The sequence below is a fragment of the Hyperolius riggenbachi genome, chromosome 9, assembly GCF_040937935.1.
Source record: "Hyperolius riggenbachi isolate aHypRig1 chromosome 9, aHypRig1.pri, whole genome shotgun sequence".
Classification (NCBI taxonomy): domain Eukaryota; kingdom Metazoa; phylum Chordata; class Amphibia; order Anura; family Hyperoliidae; genus Hyperolius; species Hyperolius riggenbachi.
In genome coordinates, this window is record NC_090654.1 from 38,074,956 (window position 1) to 38,099,695 (window position 24,740).

The 24,740-nt window shown below is 48.2% G+C and overlaps 2 protein-coding genes across 11 annotated transcripts in view; one reads left to right on the forward strand and one right to left on the reverse strand.

Annotated features, from left to right (window-relative positions):
* Nucleotides 1-24,740, forward strand: part of MTX1 (metaxin 1) — a 175,690-nt gene that overhangs the window by 62,738 nt on the left and 88,212 nt on the right. The gene's annotated exons all lie outside the window — the stretch shown is intronic.
* THBS3 (thrombospondin 3) overlaps nucleotides 1-24,740 on the reverse strand; it is a 104,374-nt gene that overhangs the window by 37,264 nt on the left and 42,370 nt on the right. For 9 of the 10 annotated variants that reach the window (XM_068252542.1, XM_068252539.1, XM_068252541.1 and 6 more), the window contains 8 exons: nucleotides 21,149-21,355; nucleotides 17,822-18,078; nucleotides 16,054-16,156; nucleotides 14,532-14,558; nucleotides 10,494-10,576; nucleotides 6,196-6,498; nucleotides 1,578-1,718; nucleotides 604-681 (listed from right to left, as the gene is read on the reverse strand). In XM_068252542.1, the coding sequence (XP_068108643.1) occupies nucleotides 604-681; nucleotides 1,578-1,718; nucleotides 6,196-6,498; nucleotides 10,494-10,576; nucleotides 14,532-14,558; nucleotides 16,054-16,156; nucleotides 17,822-18,078; nucleotides 21,149-21,355 (1,199 nt within the window). The remainder of the gene's footprint in view (nucleotides 1-603; nucleotides 682-1,577; nucleotides 1,719-6,195; nucleotides 6,499-10,493; nucleotides 10,577-14,531; nucleotides 14,559-16,053; nucleotides 16,157-17,821; nucleotides 18,079-21,148; nucleotides 21,356-24,740) is intronic. The other variant, XM_068252543.1, reaches the window with a different exon arrangement.

Here is a 24,740-nt window from a genome sequence, read left to right on the forward strand (position 1 = left end):
ACTGGGGGGTTAGTTAAGGTTATGCAACGGGGGATGGTTAAGGTTAGGCAGCACCAGAGTGGTGTTAGGCATAGGTAGAGGGAGGGTTCTGTATAAGAGCAGGTTTAGGTTATAGTAAAATATCGGTAAAGATTAAGTAGTAGAATATCAGTAATTTTACCCCTATACTACTAGTGGCAGTGTCCAGCACTTTTTAGCAGGCACCATTTTTATAAGTAGACACAATCACCTGGGGCAGGAGGGGTGTGGTCAGAGATTTGGAGGGGGCACAGCTGGCTCAGTTTTGCTGGGGGGCATGCAGAGTTCAATGTCCGCCCCTGATTGTACCAGACAGGTGAGATAGGTCAGTGATGTCATGTGTTATGGAGGCGTGACAGGTCAGTATTGGGATGTACCATGCAACTGAGATAGGCCACTACAGGGCTGGATCAGAAAGGTGAGAGGTCAGTATAGAACTGTGCCTACTGGTGAGAAGGTACAGACAGGTGGGACAAAGCCATTTAGGGTTTGTGATGAGTCTGCATAGGGCTGTATGACACAGGTGACACAGGTCCGGTTAGGGTGGTACCAGATAAGTGAGATGGATCAGCACTGGATACTTACCACTGAGTTCGTGCAGATGGAGTTGGCTGCACAGCCACCATTATTCCCATCATTACATTCATCAATATCTGTGCAGACCTGGAGAGCAAACAGAAGGTTAGCAACACTTTGAATCAAGTGTCTACCCACCCCCGCCACCAAACACCACTGGCTTCCTGCCAAGTCCCGACACCTGTCACACAAGAGGAGGAGCATGGTAGCGAGCAAAGGAACCAATCACATTCCAATTTGCTGAACTAAGAACGCCTAAACATGAATTTTGATTGTTTCAGATAATTTGATTCCTTTCGGGGGTCCAAAATGCATTTACTGTCAGCCCAAATGGCTCCCCCTATCTCTTCTATAACTACGCAGCCTTCTCTCCCTTTCACTGCCCCCTAGAGTTAACACCAACCACTGCAGCAGGAAGAATTCTTCAGTGATGTCCCCCTAAAGCTCCACTGGATGTCCTGAAATCAGAGTTGTCATCGGGTCTTTGATAAAAGGTTGATGTTGACATTATTCCCATCACATAACATATCATAGGTGAATGTCTCTGCCCAAAAATACCTCTCAACTTTTTGAGATGAGAAAAAGGGACACTTAAGCCACGCCCATGCCACACCTTAGTCACGCATACCATAAAGATTTCATAAGAAAAATATGTTGTTTTATTATTCAAACCACACTGGTCCTTTCTATCCTGGTTAATTTTCCTTCATAGTAACAATTTAAAATTAGCAATATATCAATTTAAAGAATGGGAATAAAGTTTAGAGTCAATCAAACACATTTTTTTGTATAAAAATATATGTATATTTTCATAGAAAGAGGGACAAAATCCTGAAAGAGGGACAAATGAGGGGGAAAGAGGGACAGGGGTCCCAAAAAGGGACTGTCCCTCCGAAATAGGGACAGTTGGGAGCTATGCAAAAACCATGATCACTCGTAACACAGACCACAGCTCGGTATCATATAACAACCCTCCTTCATACCTGCTTGCTGGCCTTGGCGTAGTCAATACCAACTCCCGACACTGTGTTTCCCTTGTACCCGCGGGGGCAGGCCTCACACCGGAAGCCGGGTGCTGTGTTGATACACTTAGAACCGGCGAAACATGGCTTGGAATGAGCACACTGAAGGAGAAACATAGGTGTTAAACTGGTAGCCTCACACAGGGTGAAAGTGGCACATACTATGGTAGCAGGGCACAGGGTGATAATGGCACACAGGATGGTAGCAGGGCACAGGGTGATAGTGGCACACAGGATGGTAGCAGGGCACAGGGTGATAGCGGCACACAGGATGGTAGCAGGGCACAGGGTGATAGTGGCACACAGGATGGTAGCAGGGCGATAGTGGCACACAAGATAGTAATAGGGCACAGAGTGATAGTGGCACACAGGATAGTAATAGGGCACAGAGTGATAGTGGCACACAGGATAGTAATAGGGCACAGGGTGATAGTGGCACACAGGATGGTAGCAAGGCACAGGGTGATAGTGGCACACAGGATAGTAATAGGACACAGAGTGATAGTGGCACACAGGATAGTAATAGGGCACAGAGTGATAGTGGCACACAGGATGGTAGCAGGGCACAGGGTGATAGTGACACACAGGATTGTAGCAGGGCACAGGGTGATAGTGGCACACAGGATAGTAGCAGGGCACAGGTGATAGTGGCACACAGGATAGTAGCAGGGCACAGGGTGACACTGGCACACAGGATAGTAGCAGGGCACAAGGTGATAGCGGCACACAGGATAGTAGCAGGGCACAGGGTGATAGTGGCACACAGGATAGTAATAGGGCACAGGGTGATAGCGGCACACAGGATGGTAGCAGGGCACAGGGTGATAGTAGCACACAGGATAGTAGCAGGGCACAGGGTGATAGCGGCACACAGGATAGTAATAGGGCACAGGGTGATAGTGGCACACAGGATGGTAGCAAGGCACAGGGGGATAGTGGCACACAGGATAGTAGCAGGGCACAGGGCGATAGTAGCACACAGGGTGATAGTGGCACACAGGATGGTAGCAGGACACAGGGTGATAGCGGCACACAGGATAGTAGCAGGGCACAGGGTGATAGCGGCACACAGGATAGTAATAGGGCACAGGGTGATAGTGGCACACAGGATGGTAGCAGGACACAGGGTGATAGCGGCACACAGGATAGTAGCAGGGCACAGGGTGATAGCGGCACACAGGATAGTAGCAGGGCACAGGGTGATAGTGGCACACAGGATAGTAATAGGGCACAGAGTGATAGTGGCACACAGGATGGTAGCAAGGCACAGGGTGATAGCGGCACACAGGATAGTAGCAGGGCACAGGTGATAGTGGCACACAGGATAGTAATAGGGCACAGGGTGATAGTGGCACACAGGATTGTAATAGGGCACAGAGTGATAGTGGCACACAGGATAGTAATAGGGCACAGAGTGATAGTGGCACACAGGATGGTAGCAGGGCACAGGGTGATAGTGGCACACAGGATAGTAATAGGGCACAGAGTGATAGTGGCACACAGGATAGTAATAGGGCACAGGGTGATACTAGTGGCACACAGGATAGTAGCAGGGCACAGGTGATAGTGGCACACAGGATAGTAATAGGGCACAGGGTGATAACGGCACACAGGATAGTAATAGGGCACAGGGTGATAGTGGCACACAGGATAGTAGCAGGGCACAGGGTGATAGTGGCACACAGGATAGTAATAGGGCACAGGGTGATAGTGGCACACAGGATAGTAGCAGGGCACAGGGTGATAGTGGCACACAGGATAGTAATAGGGCACAGGGTGATAGTGGCACACAGGATGGTAGCAGGGCACAGGGTGACACTGGCACACAGGATAGTAGCAGGGCTCAGGGTGATAGTGGCACACAGGATAGTAGCAGGACACAGGGTGATAGTGGCACACAGGATAGTAGCAGGACACAGGGTGATAGCGGCACACAGGATAGTAGCAGGACACAGGGTGATAGCGGCACACAGGATAGTAGCAGGGCACAGGGTGATAGCGGCACACAGGATAGTAATAGGGCACAGGGTGATAGTGACACACAGGATTGTAGCAGGGCACAGGGTGATAGTGGCACACAGGATAGTAGCAGGGCACAGGGTGATAGCGGCACACAGGATAGTAGCAGGGCACAGGGTGATAGCGGCACACAGGATAGTAATAGGGCACAGGGTGATAGTGACACACAGGATTGTAGCAGGGCACAGGGTGATAGTGGCACACAGGATAGTAGCAGGGCACAGGGTGATAGTGGCACACAGGATTGTAGCAGGGCACAGGGTGATAGCGGCACACAGGATGGTAGCAGGGCACAGGGTGATAGTGGCACACAGGATTGTAGCAGGGCACAGGGTGATAGCGGCACACAGGATGGTAGCAGGGCACAGGGTGATAGCGGCACACAGGATAGTAATAGGGCACAGAGTGATAGTGGCACACAGGATGGTAGCAAGGCACAGGGGGATAGTGGCACACAGGATAGTAGCAGGGCACAGGGTGATAGTAGCACACAGGGTGATAGTGACACACAGGATAGTAATAGGGCACAGAGTGATAGTGACACACAGGATTGTAGCAGGGCACAGGGTGATAGCGGCACACAGGATAGTAGCAGGGCACAGGGTGATAGCGGCACACAGGATAGTAATAGGGCACAGGGTGATAGTGGCACACAGGATGGTAGCAAGGCACAGGGGGATAGTGGCACACAGGATAGTAGCAGGGCACAGGGTGATAGTAGCACACAGGGTGATAGCGGCACACAGGATGGTAGCAGGACACAGGGTGATAGCGGCACACAGGATAGTAGCAGGGCACAGGGTGATAGCGGCACACAGGATAGTAATAGGGCACAGGGTGATAGTGGCACACAGGATGGTAGCAGGACACAGGGTGATAGCGGCACACAGGATAGTAGCAGGGCACAGGGTGACACTGGCACACAGGATAGTAGCAGGGCACAGGGTGATAGCGGCACACAGGATAGTAGCAGGGCAAAGGGTGATAGTGGCACACAGGATAGTAATAGGGCACAGAGTGATAGTGGCACACAGGATGGTAGCAAGGCACAGGGTGATAGCGGCACACAGGATAGTAGCAGGGCACAGGTGATAGTGGCACACAGGATAGTAATAGGGCACAGGGTTAGAGTGGCACACAGGATGGTAGCAGGGCACAGGGTGATAGCGGCACACAGGATGGTAGCAGGGCACAGGGTGATAGTGGCACACAGGATAGTAATAGGGCACAGAGTGATAGTGGCACACAGGATGGTAGCAGGGCACAGGGCGATAGTAGCACACAGGGTGATAGTGGCACACAGGATAGTAATAGGGCACAGGGTGATAGCGGCACACAGGATGGTAGCAGGGCACAGGGTGATAGTGGCACACAGGATGGTAGCAGGGCACAGGGTGATAGTGGCACACAGGATAGTAATAGGGCACAGAGTGATAGTGGCACACAGGATAGTAATAGGGCACAGAGTGATAGTGGCACACAGGATGGTAGCAGGGCACAGGGTGATAGTGGCACACAGGATAGTAATAGGGCACAGAGTGATAGTGGCACACAGGATAGTAATAGGGCACAGGGTGATAGTGGCACACAGGATAGTAGCAGGGCACAGGGTGATAGTAGCACACAGGGTGATAGTGACACACAGGATAGTAATAGGGCACAGGGTGATAGCGGCACACAGGATGGTAGCAGGGCACAGGGTGATAGTGGCACACAGGATGGTAGCAGGGCACAGGGTGATAGTGGCACACAGGATAGTAATAGGGCACAGAGTGATAGTGGCACACAGGATAGTAATAGGGCACAGAGTGATAGTGGCACACAGGATGGTAGCAGGGCACAGGGTGATAGTGGCACACAGGATAGTAATAGGGCACAGAGTGATAGTGGCACACAGGATAGTAATAGGGCACAGGGTGATAGTGGCACACAGGATAGTAGCAGGGCACAGGTGATAGTGGCACACAGGATAGTAATAGGGCACAGGGTGATAGCGGCACACAGGATAGTAGCAGGGCACAGGGTGATAGTGGCACACAGGATAGTAGCAGGGCACAGGGTTATAGTGGCACACAGGATAGTAATAGGGCACAGGGTGATAGTGGCACACAGGATGGTAGCAGGGCACAGGGTGATAGTGGCACACAGGATGGTAGCAGGGCACAGGTGATAGCGGCACACAGGATAGTAATAGGGCACAGGGTGATAGTGGCACACAGGATAGTAATAGGGCACAGGGTGATAGCGGCACACAGGATAGTAATAGGGCACAGGGTGATAGTGGCACACAGGATAGTAATAGGGCACAGGGTGATAGCGGCACACAGGATGGTAATAGGGCACAGGATGATAGTGGCACACAGGATAGTAATAGGGCACAGGGTGACACTGGCACACAGGATAGTAGCAGGGCACAGGGTGATAGTGGCACACAGGATAGTAATAGGGCACAGGGTGATAGCGGCACACAGCATAGCAAGTACAATGCGATAGTGCCACACTGACTAGGATGAAATAGTCACAGTGGCATACAAGGTGATTGCAATATTTATTTGCATACCTCATCAATATCGTCACAGTGGGAGCCGTTTCCATGTGACCCAGGCGGGCAGGGGCCGCAGCGATACCCGGGGTACTCATACGTCTCCATACAATCCACACCTTGGAAACAGGGGCTGGGTTTGCAGCGTGATCGATGCTCATGGAATCCTGCGTGTGACATAACGGCGGTATTACTGACAGCACTAACCATTCCGTGAGTCAGACTGCTGTGCAGTAGGGGGAGGGTAAGTGAAGATGCTGGGTACCTACCGCACGCCTGGCATTCCATGATGGTGTTCCGAATAAGGGACATCTCCTTCACCTGCCCACAGGGAGACAACAGTTACACTGGAACAGTCATCACACTACTTACTGGTTACTTCAGGCCCATTTTACATACTGTATTTATCTAAAAAAAAAACATATGCTGCATTTTTACAGAAAATACTAAAACAATTCCCTCCAGAATAAGAATATGCATTACAAAGATTCCAGCAAACATCCATTACTCAGTAGGTCTCACTTCCAGCACACTTGTACTGAATTAAGGTGCACATACATCAGGGGATATATGAGCAGATCGACAAGGAGACAGATCTCTCTCTGATTAAATCTGTTCAGAGAGGGATCTGTTTTCTGCCCATACACTGCAGACCAATTCCCAATAGATTTCAGCAGGAAATCTATCAGAAATCGGCCTAGCGTTGCCACCTGCCTACAGGCCCGCCATCAGGGGGGGACATCCGTGACTCCCGTCACGGGCCCGGCCCTGCAGGGGGGCCCCATCCCCGCCGCGGCCCTGGCGGGTGCCGCCCGGCCGCCGCTCAACCCCCCATGACCGCTGCTCCCTCCCTCCCTCCATCCCTCTAACCGCCGCCGCCTCCACCTAGTCAGACCCCGATCAGACGGCGACAATAGTGCGGGCGCTAGGACCCAGCGCCCGCACTGATATGCGGAAGTGACGTCACTTCCGCATATAGAGCGGGTGCGTCCAGCGCCCGCTCTGGTCGGGTCGCCGCTGATCTTGAGGTCTGACGCTGGGCAGCACTCACTGGCAAGGTAGGGGAGGCAGCGGAGGCGGCGACGACGACGGCGGCAGCGGCTGGGGGGGGCGGCTCCCTGTCACTCGCTCACTAGCTAAAGGGCCTCCCTGTCACTCACTCACTACCTAAAGGGCCTCCCTGTCACTCACTCACTACTTAAAGGGCCTCCCTGTCACTCACTCACTAGCTAAAGGGCCTCCCTGTCACTCACTCACTACTTAAAGGGCCTCCCTGTCACTCACTCACTACTTAAAGGGCCTCCCTGTCACTCACTCACTACCTAAAGGGGCTCCCTGTCACTCACTCACTACTTAAAGGGCCTCCCTGTCACTCACTCCCTACTTAAAGGGCCTCCCTGTCACTCACTCACTAGCTAAAGGGCCTCCCTGTCACTCACTCACTACTTAAAGGGCCTCCCTGTCACTCACTCACTACTTAAAGGGCCTCCCTGTCACTCACTCCCTACTTAAAGGGCCTCCCTGTCACTCACTCACTAGCTAAAGGGCCTCCCTGTCACTCACTCACTACCTAAAGGGCCTCCCTGTCACTCACTCACTACTTAAAGGGCCTCCCTGTCACTCACTCCCTACTTAAAGGGCCTCCCTGTCACTCACTCACTAGCTAAAGGGCCTCCCTGTCACTCACTCACTACTTAAAGGGCCTCCCTGTCACTCACTCACTACTTAAAGGGCCTCCCTGTCACTCACTCACTACCTAAAGGGCCTCCCTGTCACTCACTCACTCCCTAAAGGGCCTCCCTGTCACTCACTCACTACCTAAAGGGCCTCCCTGTCACTCACTCACTATTAAAAGGGCCTCCCTGTCACTCACTCCCTAAAGGGCCTCCCTGTCACTCACTCACTAGCTAAAGGGCCTCCCTGTCACTCACTCACTACTTAAATGGCCTCCCTGTCACTCACTCACTACTTAAAGGGCCTCCCTGTCACTCACTCACTACTTAAAGGGCCTCCCTGTCACTCACTCCCTAAAGGGCCTCCCTGTCACTCACTCACTAGCTAAAGGGCCTCCCTGTCACTCACTCACTACCTAAAGGGCCTCCCTGTCACTCACTCACTACCTAAAGGGCCTCCCTGTCACTCACTCACTAGCTAAAGGGCCTCCCTGTCACTCACTCACTAGCTAAAGGGCCTCCCTGTCACTCACTCACTAGCTAAAGGGCCTCCCTGTCACTCACTCATTAGCTAAAGGGCCTCCCTGTCACTTACTCACTAGCTAAAGGGGCTCCCTGTCACTCACTCACTTGCTAAAGGGGCTCCCTGTCACTCACTCACTACCTAAAGGGGCTCCCTGTCACTCACTCACTACCTAAAGGGGCTCCCTGTCACTCACTCACTACCTAAAAGGGCTCCCTGTCACTCACTGCCTAAAGGGCTCCATGTCACTCACTGCCTAAAGGGCTCCATGTCACTCACTACCTAACCTGGGGGTCCATGTCAGAATCCAGGTGAGAGGTGTCTACCATAATAAGGGGGCATTCTGCCTATTTATGTGAAATGCTGTCTATTTATGTGCCTCATGACTGCTGAATTTGTCTTGTTGGGGGCCTAATGATTGAATTTTTACTTGTTGGGGGCCTCATGATTTGTTGGGAGCCTCAAGATTGCTGAATTTGTCTTGTTGGGGGCCTCATGATTTGTTGGGGGTCTCACGATTGCTGAATTTGTCTTGTTGGGGGCCTCATGATTGCTGAATTTGTCTTGTTGGGGGCTTCATGATTGCTGAATTTGTCTTGTTGGGGGCCTCATGATTGCTGAATTTGTCTTGTTGGGGGCCTCATGGGTTGTTGGGGGCCTCATGATTGCTAACTGCGAGACTATGGGAAAAGCTGAATCATTACCATATGAGACAATAGCATTAAACCTACTTTTTTAGCTTTTTTAAACAGAAAATAAAACTGGGAGGTTCTAAAAAAATGATGGAGCACTTCCTCCTTCCGGCTTGAAGGAGGAAGTGCTCGATATCGAGGCTTGCAACGCGTCCATTCGGACACTTGCACCTCGTTGAAACGCTGGGTGGAGAACGGCGTTCTGGGTAATTAACCCCGCCGCATCTAGCCACTCAGCTGTGGCAATTAGAGCTAACTTGAATCACGAGTATCCACCGTGGTTATTCGTGATTAATTTGTGGACAGCAAGCCTCCAACTAGCTCTGCCAACATGTAATGGCTACGCACATTTCTCAGTTTGTGTGGGGGGGGGGGGCCCGGACTGATGATTTGTGAGGGGCCCCAAAATTTCTGATGGCGGCCCTGCCTGCCTAGCTGCTCTCCAAGATTGTTCCCCTGGTAACCATGCTCCCCAAAATCTCACCTGTCTGTTATCGCGATTTCTGGCCGTCACTACCTTGTCTGCCATCACCACAATGGCTGTGGCTTGTACCCTGTGGCAGCAGCTGTGTCGGCGGAGGAGACCAGGAGTCGCGGCAGCAGACAGGTGTGATTTTAAACACTGCACACAGGCATGGGGGGACATCTTACACTTAAAGTGGATCCGAGATGAAAAAACGAATGACAAAAACTATGACAAGTAACTTGTCTATATATCTTATCTAAAGTTTAGATAGTTTACACAGCAGCAGCACATCTAGCTACAAAAATCTTCAACAGTTTCATGTTTATTTATTTCTGTGATACAATGAGGGCAGCCATGTTTTGTTTGTCACATTACACACAGGCAAGCTGCTCTGCATCTCCAGCCCTCAGCTCACTCCCCTCTCCTCCTCCATCCTCCCCTCTGCCTCTGAAATCTCTGGCTAGTAACCTCCTCCCTCTCCTGCCCAGACTGAGCTCCCATAAGCCCTTGCTACATGGAGTGCCATGGCACTTTGAGCTGTGGGTGTGGCTTGTTTAGTTTATAGGAAATTAGAGTATTAAAACAAAACAAAAAAGTATTGGGCTTGAGGAATGCCCTCTAAACTATATGTAAGGAACACAATTATGCAAGGAGTAAAAGGAGTAAAAGTTTATCTCGGATCCACTTTAAAGTACCACCAGTCGGGGTCCGTCGATACATCGGTCGATATCAAAGGTTGTTACCACCGAGCACCCAATCCTGCACTTGCAACCGAGATTTTACAGCATGTCCGATCAATCCACTCAACAGATTTCGTCCCAAAATGATCGAAACTTGGATCGGGCGGACATGTTGCAGCACTGAATCAGAAGGTCGATCGGCTTGAAAAATCACCTGATGTATGGGCACCTTTACATGTGGTTGCACGTGGGCTTCAAACAGTCACTGTCATTCTATCTCACCTGGTCCCGGATGTCCTCGCGAAGCTCTGCCAGTACCTTATTGAAGAGGGTCATCTGTGTGATCAGAGCCTTTGTGTGCTCCCCTGAGAAGCACAGAAACAACCCATCAAGAACCACATAAAGCTAATATTAATAAGAACCAAAAACTCTAAGTAAATTGCCCCCCCCCCCCCCTCCCCCGAAGGAGAATTGGTTATGTGGATATTTCAATGTTCCCTGTAAAATGCAAAGGACACAGGTCTTCTACGTCTGCAATGCAGCTCACTGTACTTCCTCTATTAGCAGAAATACAGTGAGCTGCACTGGAGACTGAGAAGACCAGTGACACACAGAGCTCCGGCGCCTGGAACCAGGAAGATGAGTCGTTTCCTTGCCACTGTGCTAAATTCTGCAGTGCTGAGCGCGGAAGGGGGGCCCAGGTGAGGGAGGGGGTGAGTCGGGCCCCCCTCCCTGCCGCTGTGTGCACTGCTTCCCCTTCCAGGCTACCTGGGAGCACCTATACCTGGCTACATTTACTGGGGGCACCTATAGCTTGCTATCTATACTGGGGGCAACTATACTTTGCTATCTAAATATACTGGGGGCAACTACAACTTGCTACCTGTACTGGAGGCAGCTATAGCTGGCTACTTATACTGGGGGCACTTATAGCTGGCTACCTATACTGGGGGCACTTACAGCTGGCTACCTATACTGGGGGCACCTATAGCTTGCTATCTATACAGGGGGCAACTATACTTTGCTATCGAAATATACTGGGGGCAACTATAACTTGCTACCTATACTGGGGGGAGCTATAGCTGGCTACCTATACTGGGGGCACCTATAACTTGCTACCTATACTGGGGGCAGCTATAGCTGGCTACCTATACTGGGGGCACCTATAGCTTGCCATCTATACTGGGGGCACCTATAGCTTACTATCTATACTGGGGCAACTGTACTTTACTATCTAAATATACTGAGGGCAACTATAATTTTCTACCTATACTTGGGGCAACTATAACTTGCTACCTATACTGGGGGCAGCTATAGCTTGCTATCTATACTGGGGGCAACTGTACTTTACTATCTAAATATACTGGGGGCAACTATAATTTGCTACCTATACTGGGGGCAACTATAATTGGCTACCTATACTGGGGACAACTATATCTGGCTACCTATACTGGGGGCACTTATAGCTGTCTACCTATACTGGGGGCACCTATAGCTTGCTATCTATACTGGGGGCAACTGTACTTTACTATCTAAATATACTGGGGGCAACTATAATTTGCTACCTATACTGGGGGCAGCTATAGCTGGCTACCTATACTGAGGGCACTTATAGCTGGCAACCTATACTGGAGGCACTTATAGCTGGCTACCTATACTGGAGGCACTTATAGCTGGCAACCTATACTGGAGGCACTTATAGCTGGCTACCTATACGGTGCGAGCAGGGAAGGCAGCCAGCATCATTGTTTAAATGCTTTGTATGGAATATCTTAACAAAGAAGTTTTTAAAAGCCTTGCTGAGAATCCCCTATGAAGAGATGGACTAGTCCAAAACATGTTGCTTCTATAAGATTTCTACTACCTACTGTAAGTGACAGCAACATAGGAGAAAGGTAATTTATGGCTCATTTAACTCTGGAAAAAACGTACTTCTTATTTGTCTATGTTTGCACATATTTAAAATTTTAACATTTTTCGCCATAGTGCCCCTTTAACTATCTTGGTCCAAGTTTTCGGAATCACTTAGGCTAGGGACCCACTGGGGATCGATGCTATGCTTTACAATCACGCAAGCGCTTTATGCAGCGATCCTTAGAGTAATTGGCGCCATGATTCCTGGGCATTTGGAAGCGCTGTACAATAAACTGCGCAGCACCTCTGATTTGTGGTTTTCTGGGGGCATACATATAAATTGGCCGCCGGGAGACTTGGGCGCAGGATACAGCCAGTATATGGCTTATCCTGCTGCTGCACAAGTTCCCGGTGGCATTAAATACTATTCCCCCTCTAATTCCACGTGGATAGTAGGGAATAATGTAATTCGGCTTCCAGCTTTGCTGAAAGGTGAATTACAGTGTTTTAGAAGCAACTTCAGCTCTGTCTTCTGATGGCGCCAAAGTTACTGACTGTGCCTGCTATAGCCAAAATGCCTATTACGGCATATGGTGGTGCCGACTGCGCCCAAATCTCCTGCGCTGTAATCACAGCGCTCGTTCTGGCGGAATGAAGTTTAACTGGTTCTGGACCGCCACAGTACCAATCTACGTCCAGCAGGTGGTGCTGTCGCTCTGACTAGACGTAGATTAAAGGACTTACGAGGCGAACACACGAAAAAAAGTTAATTACCTTATGGCCATTGCAGTGGTCATAGCAGACTATCAGCGCCTGGCCTGTCACTGTGTGGCCCTCTGTTAGCATTATCCAAGCTGTAGTTCAGGCCCCGACCCTGCCCAGGGTCGCCCTATCAATTTGCGATCAAAATCGCCGCTTTAAAAAAATCCTACGTCTGCGCAGTTCTTAGCCGCTAGTGCGGCTGCGCAGGTTCTCTGGCCTGTCCCCGGCCCGACCTCGCTCCCTTCACTCAGCTCCGTACGTCATGTGGGCGTGCCCGCACGGCCGCTTACATGACTGATTGATGGACAAGTCACATCTCCCCACGCTCAGCGCTGCTTGTCTCGGCTGAGGGGGCGTGGCTGACTTGTCCCTCAATCAGTCATGTAAGCGGCCGTGCGGGCACGCCCACATGACGTACGGAGCTGAGTGAAGAGAGCGAGGACGGGCCGGGGACAGGCCAGAGAACCTGCGCAGCCGCACTAGCGGCTAAGAACTGCGCAGACGTAGGATTTTTTTAAAGCGGCGATTTTGATCGCAAATTGATAGGGCGACCCTGGGCAGGGTCGGGGCCTGAACTACAGCTTGGATAATGCTAACAGAGGGCCACACAGTGACAGGCCAGACGCTGATAGTCTGCTATGACTACTGCAATGGCCATAAGGTAATTAACTTTTTTTCGTGTGTTCGCCTCGTAAGTCCTTTAAACGTCCAGAGGAATGAAGCGTCGCCACCGTTACTGCCGATAACGCCGCTCTAAACCCGCTGCAATTTGCTCGCTCTTCTGTAATCACGGAGAACCAATCACACTGGCTCCCACTGATAGACAGTGTCAGGAGCCAATGAAATCGGCTCCTGACCGGCCGACAGAGCTCAGCTGTCATAGAGGGGCCTGCAGCGATGAGACAATGCCGTGACCCATGAGAGTGGCGGGTATTTACAGCGATTCGTCGGGAGGCGGCGTTTTACCATACCTGCAGTCTCCGGTCCTTAAGGGGGCAGAGACTGCTGGTACGGAAGTGGTTAATATAGTTTCCAGGTGTCCTGATGTCTGATCTGTAGCCGCGCCCCCTAGCACAAGAGGCCAAGGTGCTTCTCTAGCTCCAATTAAAGAAGTGCCTGTAACCTCTGGTACAAGGGGGCGGGACTACGAGCCAGAAACTGGACTTCGGGACACCCGGTACATATATTACGGTAAACTTTATTTGGGAAAAAAAAAACAATCACCCCCCAAATCCCTGCAAAATCACTTTTGAAAAGCGATTCAAAAGAAATTTTGCAGAACTCATATCTTTTGCATTGGAGCACAATCGCTCCCAAGATGCTGCAGGACCCATGATTAGGTTTTTCCCTAATCGCAATTGCTCAGTTGGGTCCCCCTCAATAAACTTTCTTTGGTGACGCACTTTTTGGAATCATCTGCGATTGTCAGCAACTAAAAAACACTGCCAAAAGTGGGTTTCAGGCCTTATGCTGGCCTCATTGGAGATGCGTCTGTAAATCTGGCTGTATGTTGTCATTAATGGCACTGTGCTGCCCTCTGCTGGCCATGTTGCAGAACATCTCTACTATATGTGTTTCTGCAGGAGGGACATGATGGTAGTTGAAGTTATATTATACATTATTATTATTATTTTTTTTATATATTGTTTATATAGTGCTCTACATAGTTCCCTCTACCTCAGTTAAAAACAATAGTCTACTTACCAAGGATTGAATTTACAACTCCGTTCACTGTGAGGAGAAAGAGTACAAAAACAATGTGTTACATGAATCATCCAATAATCTGTCATTGTGTCCAGGGTCTGCTACCGTCTCTACCTCAAAGCTAGGCGTGGCCAATGAGAGGCACATACTTCTGACTACCTCACAGCTAGGCAGGGCCAATGAGAGGCATATACTTCTGACTACCTCACAGCTAGGCGTGGCCAATGAGAGGCATATACTTCTGACTACGTCACAGCTAGGCGTGGCCAATGAGAGGCATATACTTCTGACTACCTCACAGCTAGGCGTGGCCAATGAGAGGCACATACTTCTGACTACGTCACAGCTAGGTGTGGCCAATGAGAGGCACATACTTCTGACTACCTCACAGCTAGGCGTGGCCAATGAGAGGCACATACTCCTGACTACGTCACAGCTAGGCGTGGCAAATGAGAGGCACATACTTCTGACTACCTCACAGCTAGGCGTGGCCAATGAGAGGCACATACTCCTGACTACGCCACAGCTAGGTGTGGCCAATGAGAGGCACATACTTCTGACTACGTCACAGCTAGGCGTGGCCAATGAAAGGCACATACTTCTGACTATGTCACAGCTAGGCGTGGCCAATGAGAGGCACATACTTCTGACTACGTCACAGCTAGGCGTGGCCAATGAAAGGCACATACTTCTGACTATGTCACAGCTAGGCGTGGCCAATGAGAGGCACATACTTCTGACTACGTCACAGCTAGGCGTGGCCAATGAGAGGCACATACTTCTGACTACGTCACAGCTAGGAGTGGTCAATGAGAGGCACATACTTCTGACTACCTCACAGCTAGGCGTGACCCTTTTTGTTCTGATGTACTAATCTATTTGACTGAGGCTAGTTTCACTGAAGTCCATCACACCGTACCACTACAATCAGATTGGTCCCTGTGGCAGACTGCACCGAAAAGGAAATCTGCACGACCTGCACCCTGCTCAGTGATGTACTTCCTGCCTAACAGGAAGTACATCACGGCAAATTCCCTTGATCTGTGCATGCAACAGAACAAAGCTGGGTTCACTACAAGGGGCCTAACAAAGTTGAATACACTACAAGGGGCTCAACAAAGCTGGATACACCACAAGGGGCCCAACTTAAGCTGAATGAACTGTAGGGGGCCCAACAAAGCAGGAACCAACTTAGGGTAAAAGGAGGGGGAGGGGGGGACTAAAAAAGCTAGAAGCTTTGGTGGTGCTTGGACTGTGTTATAATTCAGGTTCATATGAAAGTTGGGGATTACTTTGAACAGGAAATAGTGACACTGCCCACTATTAGCCACACCTACTTTTTGACCTATGCCCTCACCTCCCCTGGCAAAGATACATTTCCAGGGAGAACACTAACATTAATAATTAAGATTCAATCCATCAACAGGCTCTAGCACAGTCCCTTCTTTGCTCTTCTGTAATGCCACAACTGTCTGTGTCATTGGTCACCTGTGGTGAGGTCATATGCCTTTTGTCTCCATACCTGTGTTCTGGATAGACTCATCACCCTGAAAAGGGCATTCACTGAGCGCCCCCACTCTGCTCATGGACCCTCCAAGGATCATCTTCATAGTCTCCACCGACCCCTAAATCAAGACGTGAACAACATCATCACCAATCTGTAGAATTGAGAACAGTTGTCTACATGCTGTATGTTTATACATCCGGCATTCAACTCTCTGCTGGTACCCATTCTGTATGCCAGGGGTGTCAAACTCAATCCCATAAACAGACAAAATCTAAAACCTAGCCTAAGTCACAGACAACTAAGTGGTGCAGAGTAGCCCAGTGGAGGAGTTTAATATTTACCTACCCCAGTGCTTCTTCAGGTCTCCTCTGATCTTCCCGAGAGCCACGCCCTCTATGCTGCATACCTGTGGCTCCAAATGCATGTCATGTGATCGGGAGAAATAGGGAAGGAAGCACGGAGCGTTCGACTGCCAGGAAGTACAGAATAGACACAACGCATTGCTGAAGCGGGTAAATATTACAGAGCACTTCGCTCTCATTTTTTTTGTTTTCTTTACTGAATGTATATATAATGCTTTATCTTTCTTAATGCACTAGCAACTCTTTGCACTAAGCACTTTCTTTTCCCTGACGACGACTCCATGTAAGGAGTCGAAACATGTCGCATTGGTGGGGGGTTTTAATCTATATGTAGAAAGTAAAGTTAAATTAGTCCAGGTTTTGGGTCTAGAAGCACGGTCACACAAAAAACGTTAAACTTGTGCGAGTGCTTTTTACAGTACCTAAGGTCCCATCCTGGTTATATGTACTATGAGAAAATAAAAATGAATATAAAAATTTTTTAATAATAAAGAATAAAAGTTATATTTTAATATACTTCTGTAAGGACTAACCGTGTGTATTAAATATTGCACTGCTCCACTGCACTACTCTGCAATGTGGGGAGATTGGGGGTGGGGGAGGTGTCAGCCAGCAGGGGGGGGGGGGGGTGCGGGGTTGGATGAGATCCCAGGAGGGGGCCTCATGCCTATTTTGTTGGGGGTCCCATCAATTATTGCTGCACCCCAACTCAAATTGATGTTTCAATCAGAAATACTGTCATTGATGTGCTCCTCTGGATAGGAAGGCTGTGTGTGGCTGTTCTTTTACGGTTTACAATAATGGACATTTGAAGCTCTCGAGGGCCACATAAAATGGTAAGAAGGTCTGCATTCGGCCCACAGGACTTGTGTTTGACACCTGTGCTGTATACCATGCCACCATGTGCACACCAAGCACACTATCATGGATGAATATATCTTTAGAGAACCTCACTAGGCAACGCTGTACATTCCAGGTGCACCATGTGGTCACCTTCCTCTAGGCCTGGATTTACCTATACCTATTACCTATACCTATTACCCATAGGATCCTATAGGCACAGATGTCCAGGCACCCTAGACTTCCCTCTCAGTGAACCTACAAACCCAGCCGAACTGCAACGCAAGTGCCTGTCATAGGTAGCTACAGGTGCCCCTTAGCCCCCCAAACCCCCTCCCCCACCTCAGTGTAAGGTACTATTATACATCTAGGGACTAGAAGAGGGGAGAAAGCCACTTTTCTATCATCAGGCACCTGTAGGCACATGCCTACAGTGCCTTATGGTAAATCTGGCCCTGCCTTCCTCCTTCTCACCATGCAGTTCCTCCTCAGCAGATTCTTCTCAGTACATAGATCAATGCAGCAGCTTGATGTTGGCTTGTAAATGTCACCCTCTCCCTCCCCCCTGCAACGCTCACTACCTGCATTCTCTGATAGGCCTTGTGTCCTGAGCGGATCTCCCCAGACTCCACCTCAAACTGTGGGATGACCATCAATTCCGGGAGGCCAACGCTGCTGTCCACCTGCTTACAGTCCACATACAGTTCTAGAGTCAGTGTGTCTCCCCGCAGACCGCTGATGCGCAGGATCATCGTGTGCATGTTTCCATCGGACAGGTTGGCGTTCTGTAAACTGACTGAGTGCACCTTGGAGTCCTCACGCATGTAGCGCACTAGAACTGCAAGAAGACAAATCTTTTACAATAAGAACGACAACACTTCTCATTACAGTTCAAATTAGATTGTCAACTTTTCAAACAACAAGGATTACCTTCTGTTATTTCAACTCTAGCTTCTCAGACATGCCCTTAAAGGATACCCGAGCCATTTTATTTATAAGATGTGAAAATGCACTGAGTGAAAGATTTGCGACTTTGAACGAGGGATGATAACGGTGCAAGAAGAGTTGGTGGTAGAATCTCTGAAACAACCAATCTTTTAGGATTTTCTCGCCCAATAGTATCTCGGGTGTTTAGAGAGTGGCAGTTGAGAAAAAAACTTCAAGCGATGAGGACTATTCTGGTCCAAAAAAGGCTGGTAAACGAGAGAGGTGAAAGGCGAGTAGCTTGCAAAGTCTACAGCAGGGGTAGGGAACCTATGGCTCGGGAGCCAGATGTGGCCCTTTTGGTGGCTACATCTGGCTCACAGACAAATCAGTAGGGGTTGATTCACTAAGCTACACTTCTCAAGCAGCACAGCTTAGTGTGGCAGCGCAAGTAACATTTTCAAACTAGGCACGCTACTGCTGTAGTGTGCACTACTAACTTACTCACGCTACACCAAAACGAACAGCTGCTCCAATTGTCCCACTCTGGACCCTAAACAATTATTTCCTCAGAATTAGGACTAAGAAAACATAACTTTTATTAATTTACATTTAATAAAATAGATCAATGACTATTTTAGGTAGCTGTCACGTACTAATAGAACTCAATTATAATGGGCTCGGGATCTATAGAAAGCATTCCTGGAGAGAAAATATCTCCACCCCTTAGTTTATTACTGTATTAATAAATTACACAAATCCCCCACCAAAACAATAACCCAACATGTTTCACTTCCTGGCGGAAGCGTTTTCAAGGGAACAAAGTGACAATGCATAGGTGCTAAGGTGCAATTTACATTAAAACAAAAAATTAACAGAGAATCATATAGCGTGTCCGCTCATGACAGCAGCCTAAACAAACTGGCTCAAATGAAGCCTTTTTATACTTCCTGCGGGTCACATAGGAAGGGGGTGTGTACCAAACCCCGCCCCAATATCAGTTATTTCCGTGGTGATTGGTCCCTGCAATTGTCCATCAAAATTCAAACCAATCACCTGAAGTCTCCATAGGGCTCCATGATTCTCAAAAACCCACAAAAAATGGCTATAGAAATGACCCCAATACATTTATGATTACCTTCTATCGATTCCCTTGCAGCCCCCGGGTAGTGGAAAAGTTTCCCAGTATTTATAATGGGTTTTTTTTAAGAACGCCGATATTCGCAGCTTCTGATTGGCTGGCTTGCCCCCACATCATCTGGCCACCCGGCCTATCAGTGTGCAGTCCCTCCTATCAGCTCTGCGCCTGTCATAAATCATTGGATACACCAGAGCCGTAATTGCAGGACTCTACTGAATCGTCTAAGTGACTCTTCTAGCAGAGTTGTCAGGTCCAGTGACTTTGTAGGACGAGATCCCCACACTTTGATTGGCCCAATAGGCTGTCTGTCACTTGACAGGCAGCCTATTGGGCCAAAGTTCGGGGATCTCATCCTACAAAGTGAATTTACCCCCAAGTCAGCTAGCTAATTGTACAAGCTGTTAGTCGGTATTCCTCCTGTCTGGCTCTTGGGGTAACTGTTGATGTTGCTGAAGCCCAAGAGAAGCTGAAGACGTGTCTGACTCTTCCACTGCCCGAAGGATCAACTGTGTACACATCACCATGGCAACAGGGACGTGAGCCCTCTGCTGCGCATGCGCACTGTCCCAGTTTGAAACATATTGTATGGCTCTCACGGAATTACATTTTAAAATATTTGGCGTTTATGGCTCTCTCAGCCAAAAAGGTTCCTGACCCCTGAACTACAGCAACAGAAGTGCAACAACACCACAAATGACAGCTGAATTCAGTGTAGGTGCATCACAAAGAATATCGTAACCCCCTTGACGGTATGATTTTTTCTGGATTTTGGGTCTAAAAGTGGTACAATTTTTTTGCACCTTTTCAGACCCTAAAACCTGGAAAAAAAATCATGCTGCCAGGGAGATCTGCAGCAGCTCCAGCAATCACTCACCTTCCTGGCTCCAGCGCTGCAGTTTTCCCTTCATCCTCCGGGTGGCGCTGCAAAGTGATATTGTCATGACAACAGCCAGCGATCTCACCAGGGAGAAGCAGAGCCTCGGAGGAGTGGAAGAAGAATAGCGGCCGATGTCGGGATCCCCTGGGAGGTATGTTGAGACGCCCGCTGCGCGCATTGCTCTGCACACAGCCTCCGGCGGCTACCCCGAGCACAGGTCGGGATTACCGCTTTGAGCTGCGGTTTTCTGCCCTGACCCTAGCTCTGGATTCTAGCCAAGGAGGTTAACACACAACAATAGGGACTTTGCAAAGGATTGGCTTAAGCAGCAGGAGACCATCAAGCGTGCCTTTGGTATCACAGAAAAATAGGAAAAGACGCATATTGCGGGCCCAGAAATGACAACAATGCACCTTGCCACTGTATGTTGTTAAATTGGTTTGAGGAAAATTATAATTTAACCTGCTTCCATTGCTAGCTCAGTCCCCTAATCTCAATCCTATTGAGCATTTGTGGGACGAAGTGGAAAGATCTTTTCAAAGCTTGGGAATGCCACCATCCAATCTGACCCAACTTAGACCTGCCATTAGGTCAGCATTGGCCAACATTCCTCAGCAACGGTATCAGCATCTTGTTCATTCCATACCAAGAAGAATATCGGCTGTGATCAAAGCTAAAGGTGGACTAACTCGTCTTTAGAGGATGTCTCAAATTTCTTGGAGAAAACTTAGGAGAAAAATTGAATTGAATAAGAGCCAATGGCTCTGCATTTCAACTGTGACAATTAGATTGATGTGGTCTTGAAATAATATTTACTTTTATTGCAACAAATGTGACCACCAGATCCTCAGACACGATGACCTTTCTCATTCTACAGTCCCATTATTATCTCCTCATATTTGGTCTCCACTTTTCTCACTGCCACAGTAAAATTGCTAGCTCCTGTATTCCATATCAGCAGCCTACCTTTATTGACTTTTCCCACAACGGATGCCTCCAGCCACTTCGTGTTGTCTTTCTTAGAATAAAACCCAAATAGCACCCCTCCAGCCTTGGCAGGAAGTCGAAACGTGGACAGCAAATAAATATCGTTGACGGTTAGCATGTCCGTCCGGACCTTCTCCACCATGCCGACCATGTGCCGTAACTCGCTAGCTGTCATGAGGTCAATCACTGCAGAGAGGGGAGGAAAAGGGATACGTTAGCATCCAGGACAATTTTTTTTTGTTAGCTACAGTTTTAAGCTTATCTCAACATGCAAATAACAGAAAGCTTCCTATTCCAGATAAGGACACTATGACCAGAGGATAATTGAATACCCCCCTTCCCTTTGAAGCGTTTACATAGTGGTGTAAGCCTGTTGCCTAGGTGATGATTGCTGTGGGAGGGACAGTAAGCTGTGGCGGTAGGGAAGTTAAATTAAAGTGGACCTGAACTCTTGCATAAGACAAAAGGAAAACAGAGAGAAACGCAACCTGTATGTATTTAGAGAGTTAAGCCTGTTTGATTCCCCCTTATTTGTGTCTAATCACAAGTTGTAATTTGATCACTCCCCTGTGTCACATGACTGCCTATGACAGATAAGCTCATTTGAAAGCACAGGATGTTAACAATATGTCTGTTTCCATGAAAGCAGGAAGTAGAAACAGTGCAGATTTAGGATTTGTATCAGCTGTAACAAAGAAATGTTTTTTGTTTACAGGTTATTATGCTGTTGTGTATCTTTTAGAGCAGAGAGGATGTTCTGAGTTCAGGTCTGCTTTAACACTGAGCTGGGGTGAGGAAAAAAGAAGAGGACAGAAGTGATGTCACTTTTTGAAAAGGGAAACAATAAAGATGGAAACCAGCAGAAATATTATTTTCTTCTTCATATCACATTTCTATTAAATGTGACAGTGAACGTAAGACATTTAATAAATGCAGCAAGAATACTTGTAGCTAGGTACTGGAAATCGGTAGATATTCCATCAGTAGGGGAGTGGCTGAGGGAAGTAACCTATATATCCCAGATGGAGAGACTGGTACAGGAAAATAGTGATTGGGAACAGCTAACAGAAAGGATGTGGGAAGGATGGAGATCCTTTGTAGAAACAGGAGAGTACACGTCCCTGATAGGTGGAGTAGGGGAGACATAGAAGACGGGCTTTCATATGGGGTTAGAGACTGGTATTTTGGTTCCCCGTCCCTTGGGGCTCTCTGTCCTTTCTCCCTCGGGGTCCCCCCCTCACTACCCAGAATAGATATGGCTGAGTGAATGGTTGTGATGTTGGGAGGACTGAGGTGGTGTTAGACTGTGGTTGATTAGTGGAGCGTCTGGGCGACTGTGTGTAGTGGGAATGGGGTTTGATGAATGATAGAATATAGGTGACATAAGGCTAATCTCTTTTTTTTTTTTTTTTTTAGTGTTAAAGGGCTTATTAGAAACGTTGCTAGTTAAGGAATGGTTCCTTTGAAGGGGGGGCTAGACTGATATAATATAATTGGTGGAGATTAATTTATATAATATGTATGGATATGTATCGTTGTTTTTTTGTAAAAAAAAATGTATAAATAAAGAATCTAAAAAAAAAAAAAAATGTGACAGTGAACACTAAAAACAACAGGACAGGTAACATAAATAGGTTATTTCTTATTTGACGATTTTTTATATGGAGTTTCATTCCAGTTTTTTGTTGTTTTTTTTATTTTTATTATTTTTTTACATATTTTAATAAATGAAGCATCAGCCGTTTTATGCTACCCCCAGATCTACTTACCCGGGGCTTCCTCCAGCCCCTTGCAGCCGATATGTCCCCTGCCGCAGCTACGCTCCCAGCCGCCGGCCCGGTGTCCCCGCCGGTGCATAGGGCGACCTCGAGGTCGTCCTCTACTGCGCCTGTGTGAGCGCCGCTGTCAATCACTCGCACGTGGGCTTGAGTGTTCTGTGCAGGCGTAGTAGAGGACGACCTCTCGAGGTCGGCCTATGCACCGGCGGGGACCCCGGGCCGATGGTGAGGGACATGTAGGCCGCAAGGGGCTGGAGGAAGCACCCGGGTAAGTAGATCTGAACTAGCATAAAATGGCTGATGCTTCCTTTAAAGCAAATACATACTCACACTTCCACCAACAATAGTGAAATAATAAGAAAATGAAAAAAGCAAATACTGTGAAAATACTAATAGAGATTCATGAGTATTTTTTTTTCCTTTGTGTAGCGCTGACATTTTTCACACTTTATAGAGTACATCATGTCACTGACTGTCTTCCCGAGGAGCTCACAATCTTAATCTTACCGTAGTCATATGGCGCTATCACAGTCTAAGGCCAATTAACTTATCTAGTATCACAGTAATTTGGGTGCTGGATGAAGCTGCTAGTAGAATATTGGTAAAATTACTGATATTCTACTATTGAGCACTGGCTAATACCAATAGTAGAATAACTATCATTTTACAGATATTCTGCTGTCACGGTACCTAAACCTCTTATTCAGAGCAGGATCATACACCAGGCAACCTAGGCAGGTGCTTGAGGCCTAGTGGGTGTCAAGGGGCCCACCAGCCAACTTCTCTGACCTCTCTCCACTTCAGCTTAAAAAAAGCACCACAAGGTAGCGCCAAATCCACTACCTTGCCTAGAGCCCCATTGCATCTTAATCCATCTCTGCTCTTATCACACAAACCCTGCCTCTATCTACACCCAACACTAACCTAACTCCCCCGCCGATATCTGCACTGCAATCTGTGTTGTTAAACTGTCCCTCCGCCAATATCTGCGCCTCCTTCCACCACTGATCGCCGCCGCTAAATTTAGTTCGTAGCGAGTGCCCAAATTATACACTGGGCACCGCTATAGTTGCAATTAACCTCGATGTCTATGCAGTGCCCATATTACCAGCCAGCCGCCAGCGACTAAAATACTTGCGTGCTGTTTTGGGAATGTGGGCAGAAACCAATGCAAACAAGGAAGAGCATACAAACACCATGAAAATAGTGTTCTGGGCCAGATTCAAACCAGAGGCTCAGCACGGCAAGCCGGGAGTGCTAACCACTGCACCACCCACCATGCTGCCCAAGAGTGGCAGACGTTAGGACACAGACTTTATTACGACATCTTTCCTCAGTCATTTCCATTAGCAGTAACAGTATATCAGGCAATAAACCTAAAGTGACAATATTTAGAGCCAAATCAAAACACACAAAAAAAGTTCCCCATATGTAATTAGAAGTGATAGAACATAAATTATGACATAGTCCATATATCAGTGTGGTTGCTAATATGTTTTCTGATGTATAATTATTATTTAGTATTTATATAGCGCCATCTTCCACAGCGCTGCACAGAGTATATTGTTTTGTCACTTAACTGTTCCTTTAGAGGGGCTCACAATCTAATCCCTACTATAGTCATATGTCTATATTGTGTAGTGTATGTGTTGTAGACTAGGACAATTTAGGGGGAAGCTAATTAACTTATCTGTATGTTTTTGGGATGTGGGAGGAAACCGGAGTGCCCGGAGGAAACTCACACAGACACGTAGAGAACATACAAACTCTGTGCAGACAGTGCCCTGGCTGGG